The sequence below is a fragment of the Styela clava genome, chromosome 13 (genome assembly GCF_964204865.1).
Source record: "Styela clava chromosome 13, kaStyClav1.hap1.2, whole genome shotgun sequence".
NCBI lineage: Eukaryota > Metazoa > Chordata > Ascidiacea > Stolidobranchia > Styelidae > Styela > Styela clava.
This window is the reverse complement of record NC_135262.1, coordinates 4,145,545-4,165,041: the sequence shown is the minus strand read 5'-3', so window position 1 is coordinate 4,165,041 and position 19,497 is coordinate 4,145,545. Positions and strand designations below refer to the sequence as shown.

Sequence of the window (19,497 nt, the reverse complement as noted above, 5' to 3'; positions counted from 1 at the left end):
CTTTTGGCCAAATATGGTGTTTTTTTTCATATTCAGCGATTGTGTCAAAATAATTACTTCTACATGAATGTTGTTCCATTTATTTCAATCGATATTGAGTTCCTTTTGTGATTGTATTTTAATTATTTCATTTGGTAAAATGTGTCAGAATTTTTCATTCATATGTTATGCGTCTTTTTATAGCCAACGACTTCACTCTCATGGATAAAATTGGTAATCTGTATCGACGAAATTAATCCTAATTATTATACTGTCCCTCCAGCTTAATTTTTCAGTTCCTGAATTGAGAGAATTATAAATCATGTTATTTCAATTTGAAATATTTTCTGAATACAATTTATTTTAATAAGTGTGAACGAGGCTTTGGGCCTCATGGTCAATACGTATATATGACTTGCAATATATAGGGTGGTCTTTAAACTTCTTAAAATCGCGAAAGGAATTTATCGATACCATATATTATTTTGGCCCTCACAGATATATCAATTGAAGTAAAAATACTTATTTAATAATTACTGATTAAATAACAACAAACCTGATTAAGATATATTGAGAACTGACTTCATAACAAAATTGAAATTGTAAATAGACTTTATGGATACCCTGTATAATTAAGAAATCTTATCTTCCAATAATCTTGAGTTGTTTAACGGTGAAAAAAGATAAACTGATTTGAACTGCACTTTATTATGTCTGGATTTTCATTGGCAATAAGAATATCAGACTCATTTATGTGGGAGTTGTTTATTTAATCGTTGAAATTAGGAGATTTTTCAGAAACTGCCTTTGTTCGGACTTTATTTTAATTATCATGAATGTCTTGTTATTGTGTCATCGCTAATTTCCTGATATAATGTCCTTCATTTAGCGTGTCTTAGGCTAGAATAGTGGTTCCCAACCTGTTATGGCTCGTGGCTCCCTTTCGGAGGCTCTTAGCAATCATGACCCCTCTTCATCATTTCAGTGATATTTGTAGTGTTATTTTGATTGGTAGATTCTAAATCCGATCATGTTCAAACAATTTATGCGCAACAAAGTGAAAACACCCTGTGAAATTACCTTGTCATGCAATGAAACTGGGAAGAACGCAAGGGAAAGGTAAAATCAGTTTTGCACCTGGTTTTGTGGCCTTTTTTGTTTTGCTCTCCCTTGGAAAGCCTCCAATTGGGAACTGCTAGGCTAGAATAAGTTGGGCCAATGCCTCATCTTTTTAACCTAATCCTTGATGAACAGAATTAAGATAACAGATTGGAATATTAGTTATAGAACAATAACAGGACCCGATATTTATTTGTCTTTCTATTTTGTGTGTCTTATTATTTCACTGCTTTTATTTCAAACTGCAACATTTTTTCGTTGTCAAATATTGAGTGTGTTTTAGGACGCATAGGAATTTTTTTCAGTCATGACAATGTAGTAACTGAACCAATAAATATTGCAGATTGATTTGATTATTAGAAATCAAGGTGCCACTTTGGTATGCGATCTTAACAGGTGTGAAGTCTCATTAATTTTAGTATTAAATTGATTTTAACACTGACATATGCAAAAAAATCCGGTTCATTGAGTAATTCAAACTGGCCCGCCCGATGCTGCCACAACCAAAGTAAAACCAAATTTTGATGTTTCAAGCTAAAAAATAGCTCAAGGAATTCGGCAATTAAAATTAGTTTAAGCACGAGGCTTTTTTTCTTTTGTAATACTGTAAATATAGTTTTACGTCACACTTACATGGCCCTCCAGTCTAGCTGGGCAAAACTTTTGGCCCGTTGTTCAAAAACCTTGGCCACCCCCTGTTCTAACCCAACGATGATAGAAACTCGATTCTATGAGGTCTTTATGTGATTTAGATCATGTTTAGCAATTGAGATCACGAATTAAGTAGTTTTATGACACTTAGATCGCATACCAAGGTGCCATCGAATTGCAAATGATTTGAATTAAATGTTGTGGGATTCTGAATCAGTGTATTTGGTCTATCTTGTACATTGGTATGTTTTCCTGATTACATTCTCATTACTTGTAGATCTAGCATGAAATATCTTGAAAATACAAGATTCTTTTAATTCAAAAATCAATTCATTTCATTCTAAAAGTGTAATATATTTAATTTGGCCATTTATTTATTATGGATTGATTGTTTCGTATTTATTCTTGAATGATTTAACTTTGCTTACCTGGTTATTTAATGGGCGTTGAGTAATTTGTTATTCTGATATCTATGTTGGATATTAGAAATTGAAATCGTCTCATGTTTCGTTGCAAATTTTTGATTCAACTATAATGTAGTAGCCCTATTCTATTAGTAATGAGTATTTTAGTCATAAAACTGGCTTTAATAATTTTTTTTCATCTAAATTCTAATATTGTTCAAATTATAACTTCCTTCTACACTGGGAGGATTCTTAATTCATGACGAGAGACATTTTCTGGGTAAAAAGTGACAGATTGATTTAAGAAGCTGACACTCTCAATGATAGAAGTCCGAAAAGACTTTCCATTAATTCCAACCTTAAAAATTCACTCAATCTCAATGTTTTAATCTTCTCAATTGAACAAATTTGGTTGGCGGAAATCAGTATGTCCTCACATAGAAGCTGACCCCCTAAAAATGGCCCCAAAACAGTGAATTTATATAAATTCTCATATAGACTGACCCTACAAATCGCAACACGCCGTACACACCTATCGCAGCAAATGGTTGCATGAGAGAATTGATGAAAAACATAATGCTCCCATAAGCAGAATTTTTAGTGCCCATATAATTTGGCCCCTTAGTTTGGCACTTTTTTCTTATAGTTTTAAATTCAACTTATATATGAAGATATATGGTATGTTGAATTAGTTCTTGAATCTCAGCCGCCTTTTTTCCCAGTCTCTTTCAGTGCGTGATAAAGCCTGTCTTTCATTCATCCATGTTCGTTGCATACATATCTATGAGAAAGGATTATCATGTTTTGTGTTTTCTTTTCTTGTGTATAAATAGTTTTTCTTCTAGTGCCAATGGTAACCACTCTGCTTTTTTTTTGTCAAGGCAGTAAAAATGAAAATAATATAGTTTCAAAAAACGATAAATATTTTGAAGTATGTCAGACTATGATACTTCTGATGATTGGATAGACTGGAATCCCAATGGAATTCCATCGACCGATGATGAAACAGATAATGAAGATATTCAATCAGGTGAATATTTTTGATCAGGGTTTTTCAAACCGGGCCCTTTCGGGGGCTACGTAGCGTTTCTTGGTATGAAAAAGTGTGTAGTAACCAACGAAATTTGGAAGTTTTGAATGTTTTCGATTGTGATTTTTTTTTTCAAACTGGGCCTTTGAGGGCAGGGTTTATCATCATATTGGTAAAAGCTGAAAATGCTGACTCGCATATGTGTGTCGTTGTAGAAGCTATTAAAATTTTAATTCCCTTTTTTGTTAGCAATGGCTATTCGTCCTCAATGATTAACCAATATGATGCAATGGCTTTTTGATTGAAATCAATCATTGATCAGACTCTTTTCATATCGTTGCGGACCCTTGTGCTGTCATCACCTACCCCCAGAGGTCCGCGGACCCAAGTTTGGGGAACCCTGCTCTAGGGGGCTACGTAGCAGTTCTTGGTGTGAAAATTGTATAGTTACCAACAATATTTAAAAGTTTTGAACCATTGCTGACTGTTGAAAATAAAGTCTGATATTTTAATCAGTTTTGAGAATTATTTTTTTTTTCTATACTCAGAGGAGTTTTTTGCCGAAATTCATGATATGAGCTATAATAACATATTAACATAAGGCATGGTTTATTGTTTTATCCAGATTTGTCTCATGTAATTTTTTCGTTTTGGTTTCATTATTTAAAAATTCTTATTTCAACTATTTTTTTTATTTTCACTTCCAGAAACCAGTGACACAGATTCTAATGTAATGTTGCTAAACCACGAAAGGCACTTACAACGCAGAAATGCCCTCCCAAATATTCAAGACTCAAGTGAGATTGATACTTTGGATCAAAATGAAGAAAATGTCATTTCATCAGGTAGTTGAATTGTCCGAATTTTATGTGTATTAGAATTTTCCAATAATTTATATATATTGTTAGTTGGGTTGCGCGAGACTAACTTCCTATCCTTCCTCTGTGCCTTTATGGTAGTGGATCATATGCGATAATGCAATGATGCTGTAGCAGGAATAAATAGGAGTATACAATGCAATTCAAAAGTCCTGCTGCACACTAACACAAATATAATTCTGTAACGTTTCTTCTGACCAAAACCATGTTAGTGTGCAGCAGGAATTTTGAATTGCATGCAATTATACAATATAGTCGGGCTGAAATGAAAATTTCATCAAATGAGGGGCCTAGCAGATGTTTCATTATACTATTATACTAAGTCCTAGAAAAACTGTCACTTTATTAAATCATCCGTCATGAGTTCACAAGTTTGAGCCTCACACGGATGATTTTTACTAATGGATTGCTGGAATTCTTACTTTCCAGTGATTTCCAAATGACGGCCCATTGCGGCTTGCGCGACGATTCAATATGACCTGCCGAACGTAGGTCAATTAGTTTACCAATTTATATATTTTTTTTTTTGCGTTCTAGATACCGCCATTCGTTATGTCATTATCATAGTTTAAAAATTTGTATATTTGTCACAATTCAATTATACCAGTATCTTGATTATACATACCGTATCGGCCCCTTGCAGGGGATCCACATTCCTGGCCCGTGAATATCCTTCAGATGCTAATTTTGGCCCCCGGATAATCAACTTTGGGAAAAAATGTATTAAAACATCTCTGTATTACTTTGACGAATAAATATAAAAATTTGAGACAGTTACAGATGGGAAACCTTACCCGATTATCATAAAACCCACTTTCAGTAAACTCACGCATTTCCGCTTGCTTATAGGTGAAGAAACTGATCACGAAGAAGAAGAAGAAAATAATGGTGAAGAAGATTTATTATCAATTGCAAGTAATGGGTATAGATCAGCAGACAGTCAGCTAATTGGACAGACAGGTATTCTTCAAGTTACAATAGCTGGAGTGTGTTCTCCGAGTTTAGAATACCAGTGTACTAATTGCAACACAAAAAATTCATTTTTTTACTGCTAGGGGGGTAGTATTGTTGTTGTCAGATGTCAGATGAAAATGCGCTCACATAGGCAAAAATCCATATTTTTTTTTGCGTTTGTCGCTGCGGTAAATCTTTCACCGTTTTTATTACTGTAAGGCTATCTAGGCAAAAGCCGTATTCTCTACTCTTGCTGACTGATGTACGGTACATTTGAACGGTCAGTTTGGCTGATGCTAAAAACCTATGCAAGAACTCGTGTTATGCAATTCAATGTGTAGATGGAAAAACTACTGTAATTTCTTTGTGGGGCCCAGCTAAATGTCTGAAGTTGATTAAATGGCCCACCGAGCTAAAAAATATGCTCGAGGAATTTGTTGAGATTGCGATTAAATTTAGTTTTGAGACGAAATTTTGTTTTCTACTTTTGCTTTTATAACACTGCAAATATTATTCATAAAATGTAAATTTTTACGGCCACACTTACATGGCCCGCCAGTCTTTTGGTCTCTGGTCCAAACACCTTGCCCAATCCTGATCTAGCTGAAACTTTACCAAAGCATTTTGATCATTTCAGCCCTACCAGAAACAACAACAACCTCAAGACCTCTGACCCCCGTGCCATCCACATCAACAAAACGTAAGCAATCATCACCTCGACCTAATCCGAGCCCAAAGAAAACGAAAGAATCGTCGTTATCTCAAGAAGAAGACGGAGATTGTTGTCCAATTTGTTTCGAACATTGGTCAAACAGTGGAAAACACAGACTGTCATCACTGAAGTAAGTGACATTTTTATTTATAAAAGAAATGAACCATATTTTTACTATCAACGAGTTATGCATTACACAATACTATAACGCCATTGGGAATTCGACTGATTAAGAACCTGGAAGGTTATCCAGCCTTGTCCTATGGCTACGAGTGAAAGTGCTGATCCCACCAGTATCTCAGGCATAGGGTTGGAAGCACACTTTTTTTTGGGGTTAATAATTAATTTATGATAAATGGGTGGGTACAGTTCATAATATGCTTGTTATCACACTTTTTGCTCCAAAGAAGGTCCTATATATACAGACTCTGATATGTTGATGGCTACTATTTCTGAATAAACATGCTTTCAGTCTTTTTGAGCCATTTTGACATTGTTTTTCATGTTAGAATAATGAATTTTTTTATAGGTCTGATGATAATTTTTCATAGGAATGATGGAAAAATAATAAAAAGTTTCAAGGGGCTGCAGTACTGCTGGAAAATTCATATTTTGGGTTTATAGCAGCAATATATGCTCAACTGGTTATAAGAACACGACATACTTCAGCCAAACTATAAATTGAAGTATATAGTTTGAATTTGCCATGCATTATTATGAATAACCCTCGGTGCAACCACTCACTATTTACTTGGTATTATGATCTCAAATTTTTTAAGAAATCTTCTGAAAAATTCACGAATGTAATATTACAATCTAGGTGTGGCCATCTCTTTGGACAAAGCTGCATTGAAAGATGGATGAAAGGTGCAAAGAAATGCCCGCAGTGCAATACAAAAGCCAGGAAAGCTGATATCAGGGTTTTATATGCAAAAAAGCTGACAGCTGTCGATACAACGGAATTAACAGAGGCTACTACGTAAGATTTTATAAATTTTGAATAGAATGTAATTGTGAAAATTTTCCGCAATAAGGCTTGGAATAAGGCTATGAATGAGTTGCCACGCTGGTATGAAGCTATAAATGCTTGATTGCTCGCCAAGATGGATTAGTCTCACTCAGCAGTTCCTAAACTTTCTCTTTGTGTGGCGCTGAATTATCAGGGAAAAAACTCATTGCGCACTTACACTAAAAAAGTTTCTGCTTTTAAATAAAACTCAATTTGTGATCGTTAATTTGTACTTATGTCACTTAAAGTTTGTAAACATGCAGAATAAGCAAAAGGTCAACTCTTCTTTCTCATGTCTGCCTGATTTTCCTCTGCTAAAAACTAAAAAATACTGAAAAAATTACTCCTGTTCCCTAAACTCGGTTCAGAAGATGCTTGCGGATGCTCACGCGGGCGCATCATGAACTATTCAAAAATGAGAGTATGTGACATCTGACATGGATTTTTTTAAGATTGAACAAATAACGGAGATAAAGTTTTAAAGCATAGCGGATGAAAGAAATTCAAAATCGGCAATATATTTTAAAAAAGATTGTTGATCGCTGGTATAAGCCAAGTGCAACTATTATCGAATCTGATTAAGATTAATCTTGACGAGTTATTTTCTACACAGAGCCTTTGAACATGAAAAGAAACTGAGAAGGAACAAGGAAATGGAATTGGCCAAAGTACAAATGCAATATCAGATGGCAATGACTGAATGTAACAGATTGAAGTCACAGTTGGAGGTTTGTCTTTTTATTTATTATATTTCATACAAGTAAGCTTTTCTTTGTGATCTGTTCTGCAAAACTGAGTAGCTTGGATGAGTGAAGTGTTCTGTTTATGCCGCACATTGAAGTTTTGCTGTATGCTGAAGTATTGTCAAGGAAAATTTAAAATGAACTCGACCCTGGGTTGAAAGAAATTTTGATTCTGAGGACTCGGAGAATATCAAATTCTGATGATAAATACTTCTGATAAAATGTCCATCACCAAGTTTATATCATGTGGGGAAAAATTAGGTGCAAGAGGATTGCTGGAATCCTCGTCGTCATAGGGTGGTTCACTGAAGACAAATTATTGGTTAACTATCTATATACCTGGCATGGAATTGTAACTGGATGAGAGGAGAGGAGTAAACTGCCATATTATCATATCGTCCTACCGGCTTCCCTCTCCGGTATAAATAAGATCCTATCTCTAACTAATTTAGTTTCCTAGGTTTTGTTAAGTTTTTTCTTGTAAATCCCAAGCTAAATGCATATTTTGAAAATGCTCTCGTTTACTCATGTCAAATTTTGCCTAATATTAGGATCTCAAAAACATGTATGCGTCATCAACATTACCAACAAGAGTGTCAGGAAAGACAAATACAAGATCACGAGCGGAAAAAAAGTTCTCACATATCAAAAATGTTTTAATATCTTCCACTGGAAATTGCAGAGTCATGGATTATCATGCTGAATCGTTGTCTCTCGCTATATCTCAGCCAAGTCCACACACAACTTTTATGCAAGGTAAAAACAAGGTATTTTTGGAAGTGAGTTCATTCAAGCCTTTCTCTAAACAAGGCTCTGCGGTCTACACAATCATAAGCCGACCTACTAAAAACGACCCTGAAATGGTGAATTTATAAAAATCCACATATAAGATGAGTCTACAAATCGTAACATGCCATACGGGTTGTAGCTGTTAGAATTAAATTAGCATAATTTCATTTCAGTGTGATGTTATGCACGTTTATGCCGACCCTTTAGTGTTGTCAGTGTTACGTGCATATAAGCCAATTCCTTACTTTGTCAATTATTTTTTGAGTTCTAAACTCGGCTTATAGGCTAGGGCAGGGGACTCCAACACGCGGCCCGCGTCATGGTTGGGATTTTTCCACAAAAAACTATGATAGTACGAAGTTTTATTGTGATATTTCTCATCAGAGTCCGATCCGACAAACTGTAAAAAGTGAAGCAAAAATTTCCTCCTATTATCCATATTCATGTTTTATTCTATGGTTATAATTCAATTATAAATGCAATAATTTCATTTCGCATGTTCATTGTGACGAAGTAAACGAGTTTCGGTCCGTCCGTTGTGCCCGAAGATGGGTTTGCAAAGCTAATTGCACATTCACGTCGTATACCTGCGATGTTTGTCAGTTCTTATATTTGCGAGCAGTTTTTATTTCAAGTATGAAAGATGGCAAGTTAGCCCACCGCACACGGCTAATGGACGAGCATTTACATGTTGTCTTATGACTAGCAAACCAACGCAAAATAAGGCCAAACATCCAGCACAAGTACATGAATATGCTTCATGTCTCGTTTGCTGTAAGATTCAAGTGTAATTTCAACACAGTGTGACAGTACATTCAGATACCCATTTCTGTACCTAATTTCTTGATTTGCAGCCCGCATGGTCAATAATTTTCAAAAAGTGGCCCGCGACATGTTTTGAGTTTGAGACCTCTGTGCTAGGGTATACTGTACGGCATGGGATTTAAACCTCAAATGTGTAATCTGTGATGCCAAAAAGTTGAGTTTATCGTTTTAATGCTAAACTCAAAAATGATATTTTATCTTTAATTTTCTATTCTAATTTCCAGGTTTTGGATTGAAAAAATTTAGTGTTTGTGACATGAAAAGCAGTCATTTCAATATTCTTCATTCCAAACCAATCAGAGATGTAAGATTTTCACCTCACAATAGTTTTGTATTGACGGCATCTCAAGATGAAACGTTGAAAATAACAAAGTAAGTACTATTTACTTTGTAAGATTTGCTCTGAACAAGGTCGGGCATCTGCCGGTATGTTATGTATGGAGCTGCTACTGATATTTATTAGTTTATTTAGTTAAATATTTATCTCAATACTAATACTTTTGAATTAATTAGTATTCTTGTAAATTTGAAATACATATCATCAATGGACACATTATATACTAATTAATTCGAACATGCAAAAGCCTGAGTGTGAGTTGCATGAACATTAGCCAAGAATTCTTTAAATACTTTTATGCAGAGTGGTGTGGAATAAAAAGTTTTACCAAAGACCTAAATGAGTTAATAATAACATTGCAAAAAACCGTAAATGGTTTAAGATTAATCGAAGAACTCTAGTCATAAAGTCTGAATCAATTTTCCTTTTCCAGCTGGGAAAACAATTCTTCTGTTCACACATACAAACCTCAGAAACCTGTGTGGAGTTGTTGTTGGGATATGAAGGATTCAAACCTTCTCTACGGAGGATTGAGTGATGGATCGATAAAATGCTACGATATGAGAAACACGACTGATGTTTTGCATACGATATTAAACCCAGTATCAAGGTGAGAAAATCTACTGTTTTTTTTTTCGGAAGGACGCACAGGGCCGGTAATTGGGAGGACCAATTGGGAAATTAAGTGGTACTCCTGTAGTATGTGTACCAGATTAGGGTTAGGCTATAATTTTATTCCGATTCTCCTTATTTAGTTTCGTTTCGAGTTCGGGGACTGTCTGTGTTAGCCAAGTGAATATACCCTTGCACATAGGTTTCAGTCCCTTTACACAAATTGATGTAAAGTAGGCGAACAAAATTAGTTACCTCCGCACATTGTGTGTTAGGCCAGTATGGTATTGCATGGATCGCAGTTTATGTGCATTTCTCATCATTATGAGACGATTAAACATATGTTTTGACATTTATTTTACTTTAGGTGTCCAATAGTGTCTTTGTACAATGTGTCTCAAACTTCAGATTCTGAAACTTCAAAGAACGGTCTTCTTTCACAAACTTTCAAAAACGTAACTTTCTGGCAACAGTCAACTGAAGAATTAGAATATACTCCACATTATTTACCTCTGCAACCTGGCAACTGCGCTGGACTTCAATATTGTGATAATTTAAAACAATGTTTGGTCACTTTCAGACCAGGTTTGTTACATAATTAGATGTTTGAAATATGGTTTGATGCTCGTACCTATAATAATAATGGGTTGTAAAAATTTTTATTGCTTTGAATAATTTCTTTCCATAACCATTATAATAAATAAGTCATTGGTATTACCGAGAACATGGTTGCGGAGACTGGAAAAAATTACACCTGACTGTCTGCATTATCAGCATTGAAAAACTGAAATTAATTCTGACTCAATTTAAGAAGATTTTATATTTTTGATGATGACTCTGGCTTCAACTCGCCATATTATCAATATATATATTATCCACATTATCAATCAATCAAATTTTCACTAAAAAAAATTTGGTATCCAGATATCACGAGTGATTGTTTTGTTATGAAACTTGCTTCAAGCAATTCAGAATTATAATTTTTTTGTGTTTTGTTTCATCCTTATGCTTTCAACCAAACTTTTGATAAGCAGTCTTTAATCTGTACAGAGCTACATATGTTCTTTGCATAATCCACCCAGTTCATTACTTTGTTGGTAAATTGTTGTTTGCATATTGACATCTTTAACTCATTGAGCCTACATAAACATACCTTTGACCATGTTCTAATCAGTGAGCCGTCCTGCAGAAAGTATTAGTCGTTGTGCTAATGATTTCATGAATATCTTGACTATATATGAACTTCTTAACAAAAGACTATTTTATCTTTCCTCATAGGACAATCATATACTTGCACAACACATATTCTCTGTCAAATGGAATTCAACAACTCAATGATCACAAACGTGATAGAAACATATAATGGGGGACAATGCCATAAAATGTTGACAAGGAATTCATTATTCTCAACCAATTCGTCAAATAACTTAGTCTGTGTGACAGATGAGGGAAAGAATTTAGTTAATGTAAGTGTGTCCAAAGGAAAATGTGAGCATTGTGTAGATGGGGGATAGTTATGTGCGAGAGGATTGCTGGTCTCCACGCCACTGTATGGTGGTAGACAAAATCTCTGGTCGGTTGCGCCAACAAGCAATGTTTCCTCTAATTTTTTGTAGTATGTGTGCGCAGAAATTTTGGTGTGTGCGCACTTTTTTGGAAATGACTAATATTTGTGCAAAAACCAATGAAGAAATTTTGGCGTTCTAACCGGGTAATGGGTGGGCCAACAACAAACTTTCCCAACCTGCCAACCGAGCACATTGTTACATTACATCGAAATACGTCTGTGCGCAGTAAATCTATGCATGTGTGCACCCTTTGAAAGCTGTGTGCGCGCGCACACCTTAAAGGGAACACTGCCAACATGGACGAGGGTTGTGTAGGGCTAGGGTTCCAAATAGCGACTGCCACAACAGCAACAAACCTTAACCATAACTACCTTAAAATTAATGTGACACAACATAGCGTTACCTTCCAACGACAGACCAGGAAATTCGACTCAGAGGATTCTACTCAGTGAACATCATGTGTCGTTGGTGTCACTATCACAACAGTCGCTGTTTTAATGCGGTCGCCATTATGACAGTCGCTGTTTTGACAGTCTCTATCCGGCCTGGATATCGTTGTGTAGACATTTTTGATATGGTTTGCCTTTTTGATAACTCTTCATTCGCCCCATTATACATATAAATTCTGTTTTCGTTTCAATATTTAATACGATAATTGACTGGTTTATGCAGTTTGAATAGCTTCTATGTGTTACAGTGATACTGAACAGGTAAAAGACATTAGTAATGTTAGTAATACTACACACAAATACCAACTAAAATTTCCTCATCTAAAACAGTTAACCTCTTCCTTGGTTGGGTTAGCGTGATGCACCAACGGTCCTCGCTTTTTACTGGTCGATAATAAAATTTGAGTTGATTCCTTTTTCAGATTTATGAAGCACAATCAAAAGGAAGTTTAATTCAATCATTATCATGCAGTGGTCCAGCTTTGGATATATTACCTATGAAAATCAATGAGAAACAACTTTTAGCAACTTTAACTGATAAAGAACTTAAAGTATACGAGCAGAAATAAGTGCTTTATTCAAACAAGACTTTGTTCCGCCAATCGCTGCATTTTTGCGATGAACCATGCTAATTGTACTTACCCCTTGGGCTAATAGTTATTCAACATATCAGCCTTTTTCCTGACAATTTCAAGTCTCGTGTTAGCTGGCAAGTTTAAATGTATGGCTCTCATTGCGTCAGCAATATCTTGCAACTTTTCTATCAACTTATAAGTGGGGGTTTATAATTTTGCTGTTTGTAGCTTTCTTTTCACACAGGTTATCAACCAGTCTGAAACTTAGCTGATAGCTAAACATTTTTATTACTCATATTCTATGAGAAGGTGTAGCCGAGAGCATTGTCAACCTCTGTCTAATTTTGGAGTAATAAGTACCAGTATCTTACCCTACTTTTTGTATTTGAAGAGTTTGCCTCCATAAAAGCTCTACTTTCCACTATTCAAAAACACATTTTGCTTTCCTATCTTGCCTAATTTGTAATACCATACCTCTTTTGCCTTTTTAAGATCCTTCAGTCCTGCCGCTGCACATAGAAGTTCTCGCATGCCGGCTTTGGTAGTTAATAATAGGTATAGAATATTGGTGATACTACATACAAAGTATGAATTCCTTCCATAAAACAATTAAGTTCCTACCTTGGGCGGTATTCCTCTCTAGTTGAAAAACTTTGGTTCAACACCCAAAACTATCATAGCTTTAAAAAGATTTCACATTCATACAAATGTTCTTGGGACTTTCCAGACACTGGTATCCCGGAGGTACTATGCAAAAGTGGTTGTCAACTTTTCTCAAATTCTCTATATTATCGGGCGAATGTAACAGACTTCTGCTGCTATACGAGTTCTCATTCATCTATCATGGCCTTATGTTATTATTGTTGAATTCTTGTTGCCTTGATTATGTTTATTTCATTTGTTTAAGAACAGATATTTATGTTTGCAATATTGTGTCTCATCTTCTTTGTTCTGTAAGGGAGTTGTGCCATTGAGGTACTCAAATATGTGACCTTCCTAGTCAATTGCTAAGTGATGTAAATGTGCTGAAAATTTCTGCACTTCTCACACCGCTTTGAATCACGTTTGAAAAAAAACTGTCGTGACCACGATATTTGACTGTAGGGTTGGGGAAATGATGGCCAATACCAGGCTCTGAAAGAAAGTTTCATTTCCTGTGCTCAGAACACTATAACCACACATAATGGCTGGACTGGAAGTAAATCGATAAGATCTGTGCAACTGGAAATATAGCTTTTAGTCGATAGTGGGATTCAGCCGGTTCTATAGAACCGTCTCATGGAATTTTATGAGATCAGCAAACCCGTTAGCATTACTGGTTACTGTCAGTGACTTTTTGTAACAGAACTGGCTGAAAAATATTGCTTTTGTGATGGAACCGGCTGACAAAAAAATTTGAATCCCACCACTGCATTGAGTACCAATAGAACACGAAGCTTAGATGTATAAAATTATTTATTGCAAAAAAAATCATGCAGTGCAGAGTGGGAATGAATAAGGTTTGAAATTTGGTAATCGGTATTTTATACTTGGTGAAAATTCTACATCATAGTTGAACAAATAGGTGGGTCACAATTCTAAGGGAAGGAGGGAAAAAATTGGTCATCCATTAAAAAAACCTGATATACAACCTCCTTGAACCATAATTTTGATGCAACGTGCTAAAAATAATTGGGCTGAAGTTGAAGATTGCTGTGATTTACTTTGTATTTTGCCTAAAGAATTAGCGGATAACATAGTTCATTTGAAAAAACGTTCGTTTTGACTCTTTTACTTTTGAACATTTCAAAATCAAATTATCTGAGAAATAGCCATACCAAAGTAGAAAAATTGTTAAGCGTAAAAAGCAAATAAAAATATTAGCATTACATTAGCAGGTAGTAAAGACAAAAAATATAAAGAACTCAACAACTGAAAAAAATCCATTTTGCTGTACTATAATAAAACCTTATATGCTTCATACAAGTATGTCGAAAAATTATATGAATGTATTCAAAGTTTTGATATCTTCATCGAACATTTTCAATTTGAGTTGTTTGGCATACCAAGATTGGACCAGTGATGCAATTTATTTCAATTGAAGGGATAAATGTTTTATTGAAATGATGAAACAAGTATTGAGTACAAGATTTTTTTTGCAATCTTAGTTGAACATGATACAAATTAGGATAGATTGATTCAATTAATCTAAAATTCAAGAGCAAACACAGCTTCTAAATAATATAAAGCTTGTGTATTCAGTTATGATCATTGTATCATAGAAGCCAGAACACGTATCAATTAAAAGTGAGTTTGTCTGGAGGAAAATGACCAGAATCTCCAAGACAACGCAATGAAACTTTTCCATTAGGCCTTACTGTGAGCCAAGTTATACTACAATGCCTTAATCCTAACCTAAGCCATCCCTCCGGTGGATATTGTAAAGCTCGACAAACAAAATAACGAATCACATTTGCATGACAAACAAATACTTCAACAGAGTCTTTTTCTTGTTTGGGGCTTGCTCTGTGTACAAATTTCCTAAAAGCAGCCTCAATTCTTGGGCCGTCTGAATGGAACTCCTTAGGCGCAGGCACCCATGTTGGGTGACTTGGAACTGGGGGTATCGGGGCACCTTCTCTCAATAAATCAGAGGCCTTTACCTCAATATCAGGAAGGACTTTTTGTATAATTGAAGATGTTTCTTTAGCACGGGTCATAGTAGATTCATAGATAGTAGACACACACAAATTTAATTCCTTTAACCTCAACGCTGTCAAGTGAGCTTGTTCGCGCCCTAGTGGAGTGAGAAATCTTTTTTCATCAGTTTCACCATTCAAGTTATACTGTCCATGTCTAATAAGTATAATGTGACGAGTCGCAGTTGGTTTTGCCACTCCTTCCTGCTTTTCTTTCAAGGTTAATTCTCGTTTATCCCAATTGTCATCCCAAACTGGTTGATATGGTTTTGTAAAATCAGAGTAAGGTTCTGTCACAGCTGCATTCAGCCATGTATTTCCAAAGTTCTTTTTTATGTCGTCTTTATATGAATATAAAATGCATGAACTTACGCTAATAAATGCCGTAGTTTTGTAAAGACGACTCGAGAACATGTTTTTAAGAAAAGAGTTGAAGATGCTCCAACATACAGAGATGACATGCAAGAGTAACAAAAATTATTTCTAATACTGTGAACGATGTAATGTTTACAATTTTAAACGCCGGTGAATACAGGAATAACAGAAAAACTGCTTCAGTAACTGATGAATAATTGCTGGCAATTAGATAGACAGTTTGTTTGAATACTTGAAATGAACAGATATATGCTGTGTTGTGAAGATGGCTAAAACTGTGCGAAGTCTAACCGATTGAGAACTCTAGGGCTGGCTCACTGCAGCACTGACTGTCAGATTGTAGTTACAGTCGATAATTTCAACACAGACCAACTCCCAACTGTGAAAATAGACTGGAACATGTTTTTAAGCCAAATTGATTTCTAAGTGATTCATTTAATAGCGGTGCCCAGGTTATAGAAAAAATAGCTAGAAGCATTCTAGAACAACAAACGTATCAAGATACAAATAAGGAAGTCAAGAAGGAACGGCGCTTTCGTCGTTATTCGTGTTTCATTCTGCCGCTCGGGGGCGCTAATGCATCGCTGATATGAGAAAAATGACGTTACAGGTTACAATGTCCGTTTTGTGTTGGTCACTATGAAAGACCGCCGAAGGTCAGTAAAATTACCAGCAGGATTACCCATATGCTACGCTGTTGGTACCAATTAGAGATCAAGTAAATACAGAAAAGGCAGAAATTAGGACCCCAAGGTATTTCTGTTTCATTAATTTAATAGTTTATAAACTTTATAGTATACCAAAGTAAAGATAGATAGATAGAACAAAATGTCATGAACTACGTACTTTCAAGTTTCGTATCCTCGTTATTTTTGGTCAGAAAACATGTTGAGCACAACCTATCGCGTAGTAAGTGATGAATATCAGTTGAAATTTCTTCAGAAACTCAAGGGGCATCAAGTTTACTAGGTGTTATTAACAGCTTATAAAAGCGGCTTGTTGTTTTTATTATCAACATTTCATTTTCTTTGAATTCTGATCTAGGATTCAAAATGATATACGACCCGGAATCAGATTTGGGGTCAAGTGTTTTCCTTAACCCGAAGCGTTGAAACTTTTCGTAATAAATACATTTTCCGTATGCATAGGCTATCAAACGGAAATGTTTGGAAGGATTTGGATGGATGTTTTTGGACACGTAGTGGACATAACGATCGTTTCAATATTATGTTGTTGTTGTTGTTCTTGTTCTTTGACACGTTTTTAAAAAGTCGCTTTTCTCTTTGATTACTGGACTAATTGCTTTGAAATTTTCAGTGGTTGAAGATGAAATTTTTCTCCAGAAGGCTATTACTTTTATTTATTTCAAATATTTCTGTTAGCTCTGTAAGATTTGTTTTTGTTTGCTATGACGTCACTAAACGTTCTGGGATATCGGACGCCATTTTGTGTCCAACGGACCATCTTGCAATTTCAATTCACGCTGTCACAAGACAGGACCTTCTAAAGATAGAGAAGTTCTGGTACCGTAACACAGCGCGGTGACACTGAACTAATTCGTAGCTGTCAAAAGCTTGAAAATCCATACAAATATGAGAAATAAAAAGATGAAACTTGACAGGTGGGTAGAGTTGTGTTTCTTTTAACCATATTTGAAAGTTTCGCGTTTCTACATTGGAAGGAGGGGGAATAGGGGGTGTGCATTTTAGGCTTGCACGTAATTTACTGATTTACGGAATTACGTAATTATTTGGAGTTACGGAAGGGAAGTTACGAATTACGTAAAGTCGTAATTTTGCATTGAAACGAGCTTTCTTCAAAGCAGTCAATTTCGTCGATTGCGAAAAATGAAAGCTCAACAAGTAGAAGAAGTTAGAGTTCCGGTATTCGCAGCCGTTTTTCTCCCTTTTCTCTCTCTTGTTACGTAGGCGAAGGAAGGCATGACGCTTTGCCATTTACTGACCTATTATCAACGGCATGGCCAATGTAAATTATTAACGTAGTTAAGGGGGAAGGACTGAGTAGGGCCGTTTGACGCCAACACACCTGGTTTTAACTTCTCCCGTAACTTAACCGTAGAAAAGGGATAGAATTGCGTTGAGACCGATTGACGCCAACACACCTGATTTCAACTTCTCTCCCATCTTATCCAGCATGGTCATGGCCAATGTACATAATAACCGTAGATAGGGGGAAGAATTGTGTTAAGACCGATGGACGCTAACACGCCCGGTTTCAACTTCTTCGGGTGAAATGACTAATGAACGCATGAGATCAATCTTTCAAACATGGTCTATCAAACATTTGTATCCATTTTACTTTTATTTATTATTTACTTGTTCCAGTTTTCTGTTACTTATGGTATATATGTTCCGTTTCTATTTAATTCTATTTTATAGTCACGCGTTTAAATAGTGGGAATACCCCACCAAGTGTGGATTAGCAATGCTTAACCATTCTTTATTGTTAATATCAACACTTGATATATGAACATGGAATATCATACTGTTTTATTTCAGACTTGCGGTATAAACAGGAAAATATCCATAACCTTTCAACACGACGATCTTGTGAAATTTAACGAAGAGCTTTCGCGACGAATTGGAACCAAATAAGCGAAAAGAGCGATTGATCACTCGCGCCAATACCTCGCCGTGATAATTAATGTCGCGCTAATCAAATAGCAATATGACGACAAAAGAGAGATTGCGTAATGAACCAACGCAACTTCGTCTTCTCGGCATCGGTAAAGCGATTGAGGCGGCAGAAAAACAGCAAAACGACGGATTCCTCGCTGACCGCTAAAAATTTAACTGCTATCATATATAATCAAATATGAGCCAGTGTGTTTATTCTGTGCGAGATCCATTTTCTATTACAAAATCTTGATGTTCTGTTAACGGTTTTATCGTTATATATCAGTCCGGACTTGGCCTTGCTCATGATGTTTTTCACAATTCCTCTCAATATTTCGGCCATATATGATTAACTGTCTTACCAAATAACAAACTTATTTTGATTTATCGTCGACTTGAATACCACCGGCACTCGACCAAACTTGTGTCAATCTTGGCCGATAGGATCGCCGACTTGAGTTAGCAAATAAATGTCGTGAGTGTAAAATAAATGTCACAAAATGCATTGTTTTGCGATATAACTTTGTATTTTTGGAGAAGGCATATCATATAAGTTCGATATTTAAATTATACTCAAATAAATAATATTTGATCTAAATTTATCGCAAATAATGTTATAAACATTCAGTCCGCGAAATGATTAAATGTAAAATGAAGCATGGTAATCGGAATATCGTCAATAAGTCGACATCAATGATTTAATATAAAATGCTAACAAGGCAGTTATGTCGGATAATGCAGAAGACGCTGCAAAAACAAGCTTCGTCGCGAGGAAATCGCAAGTATAATCAAACGAGAGAATACGCTCGTCGTTGGTTAATAAATTAGAAACCCGTAATTTTTATTCAGTACTAAGGTGGTTTTAAAAAACTATCGTTTCCATAAATATCCGTATACCAGTGTCGGTAATGATGAAATAAAATTGATCACATAAAAATGGGACGGTTAATTTGCGAAGGTGATAAAGGAAAACCAAAGCTAACACAAAAGATAAAAATCAGAATAAAATTAATTTGAATTCACTCCTTGATATTTGTATTTAACATCTACCGCTGGCGTGTAGTACTGCCAAGAATATGAAAACCCAACTTCAATGTCCCATTCGGAAAAGAAGTGGATTCAATTGGTTGTTATGATAGGTTTAAATGCGTGGAAAAATATCGCAATTACGGGG

The 19,497-nt window shown here is 35.5% G+C and overlaps 2 protein-coding genes across 2 annotated transcripts; one reads left to right on the top strand and one right to left on the bottom strand.

Moving 5' to 3' along the window:
* Nucleotides 1-3,044: 3,044 nt before the first annotated feature.
* Nucleotides 3,045-13,580, top strand: LOC120332514 (E3 ubiquitin-protein ligase rfwd3.L-like). Its single transcript, XM_039399778.2, has 12 exons — nt 3,045-3,183; nt 3,891-4,028; nt 4,911-5,021; nt 5,653-5,857; nt 6,548-6,706; nt 7,350-7,464; nt 8,031-8,235; nt 9,318-9,465; nt 9,864-10,040; nt 10,410-10,627; nt 11,321-11,508; nt 12,482-13,580. The coding sequence occupies exons 1-12, from the start codon at nt 3,087-3,089 to the stop codon at nt 12,626-12,628; spliced, it is 1,908 nt and encodes a 635-aa protein (XP_039255712.2). The 5' UTR covers nt 3,045-3,086; the 3' UTR covers nt 12,629-13,580.
* A 491-nt stretch (nt 13,581-14,071) lies between these two features.
* LOC120332343 (serine/threonine-protein phosphatase PGAM5, mitochondrial-like) lies at nt 14,072-16,171 on the bottom strand. The gene has a single exon (XM_039399567.2). It carries the CDS (start codon nt 15,724-15,726, stop codon nt 14,911-14,913), a length of 816 nt encoding a protein of 271 aa, XP_039255501.2. The 5' UTR covers nt 15,727-16,171; the 3' UTR covers nt 14,072-14,910.
* Between the last annotated feature and the right edge of the window lie 3,326 nt (nt 16,172-19,497).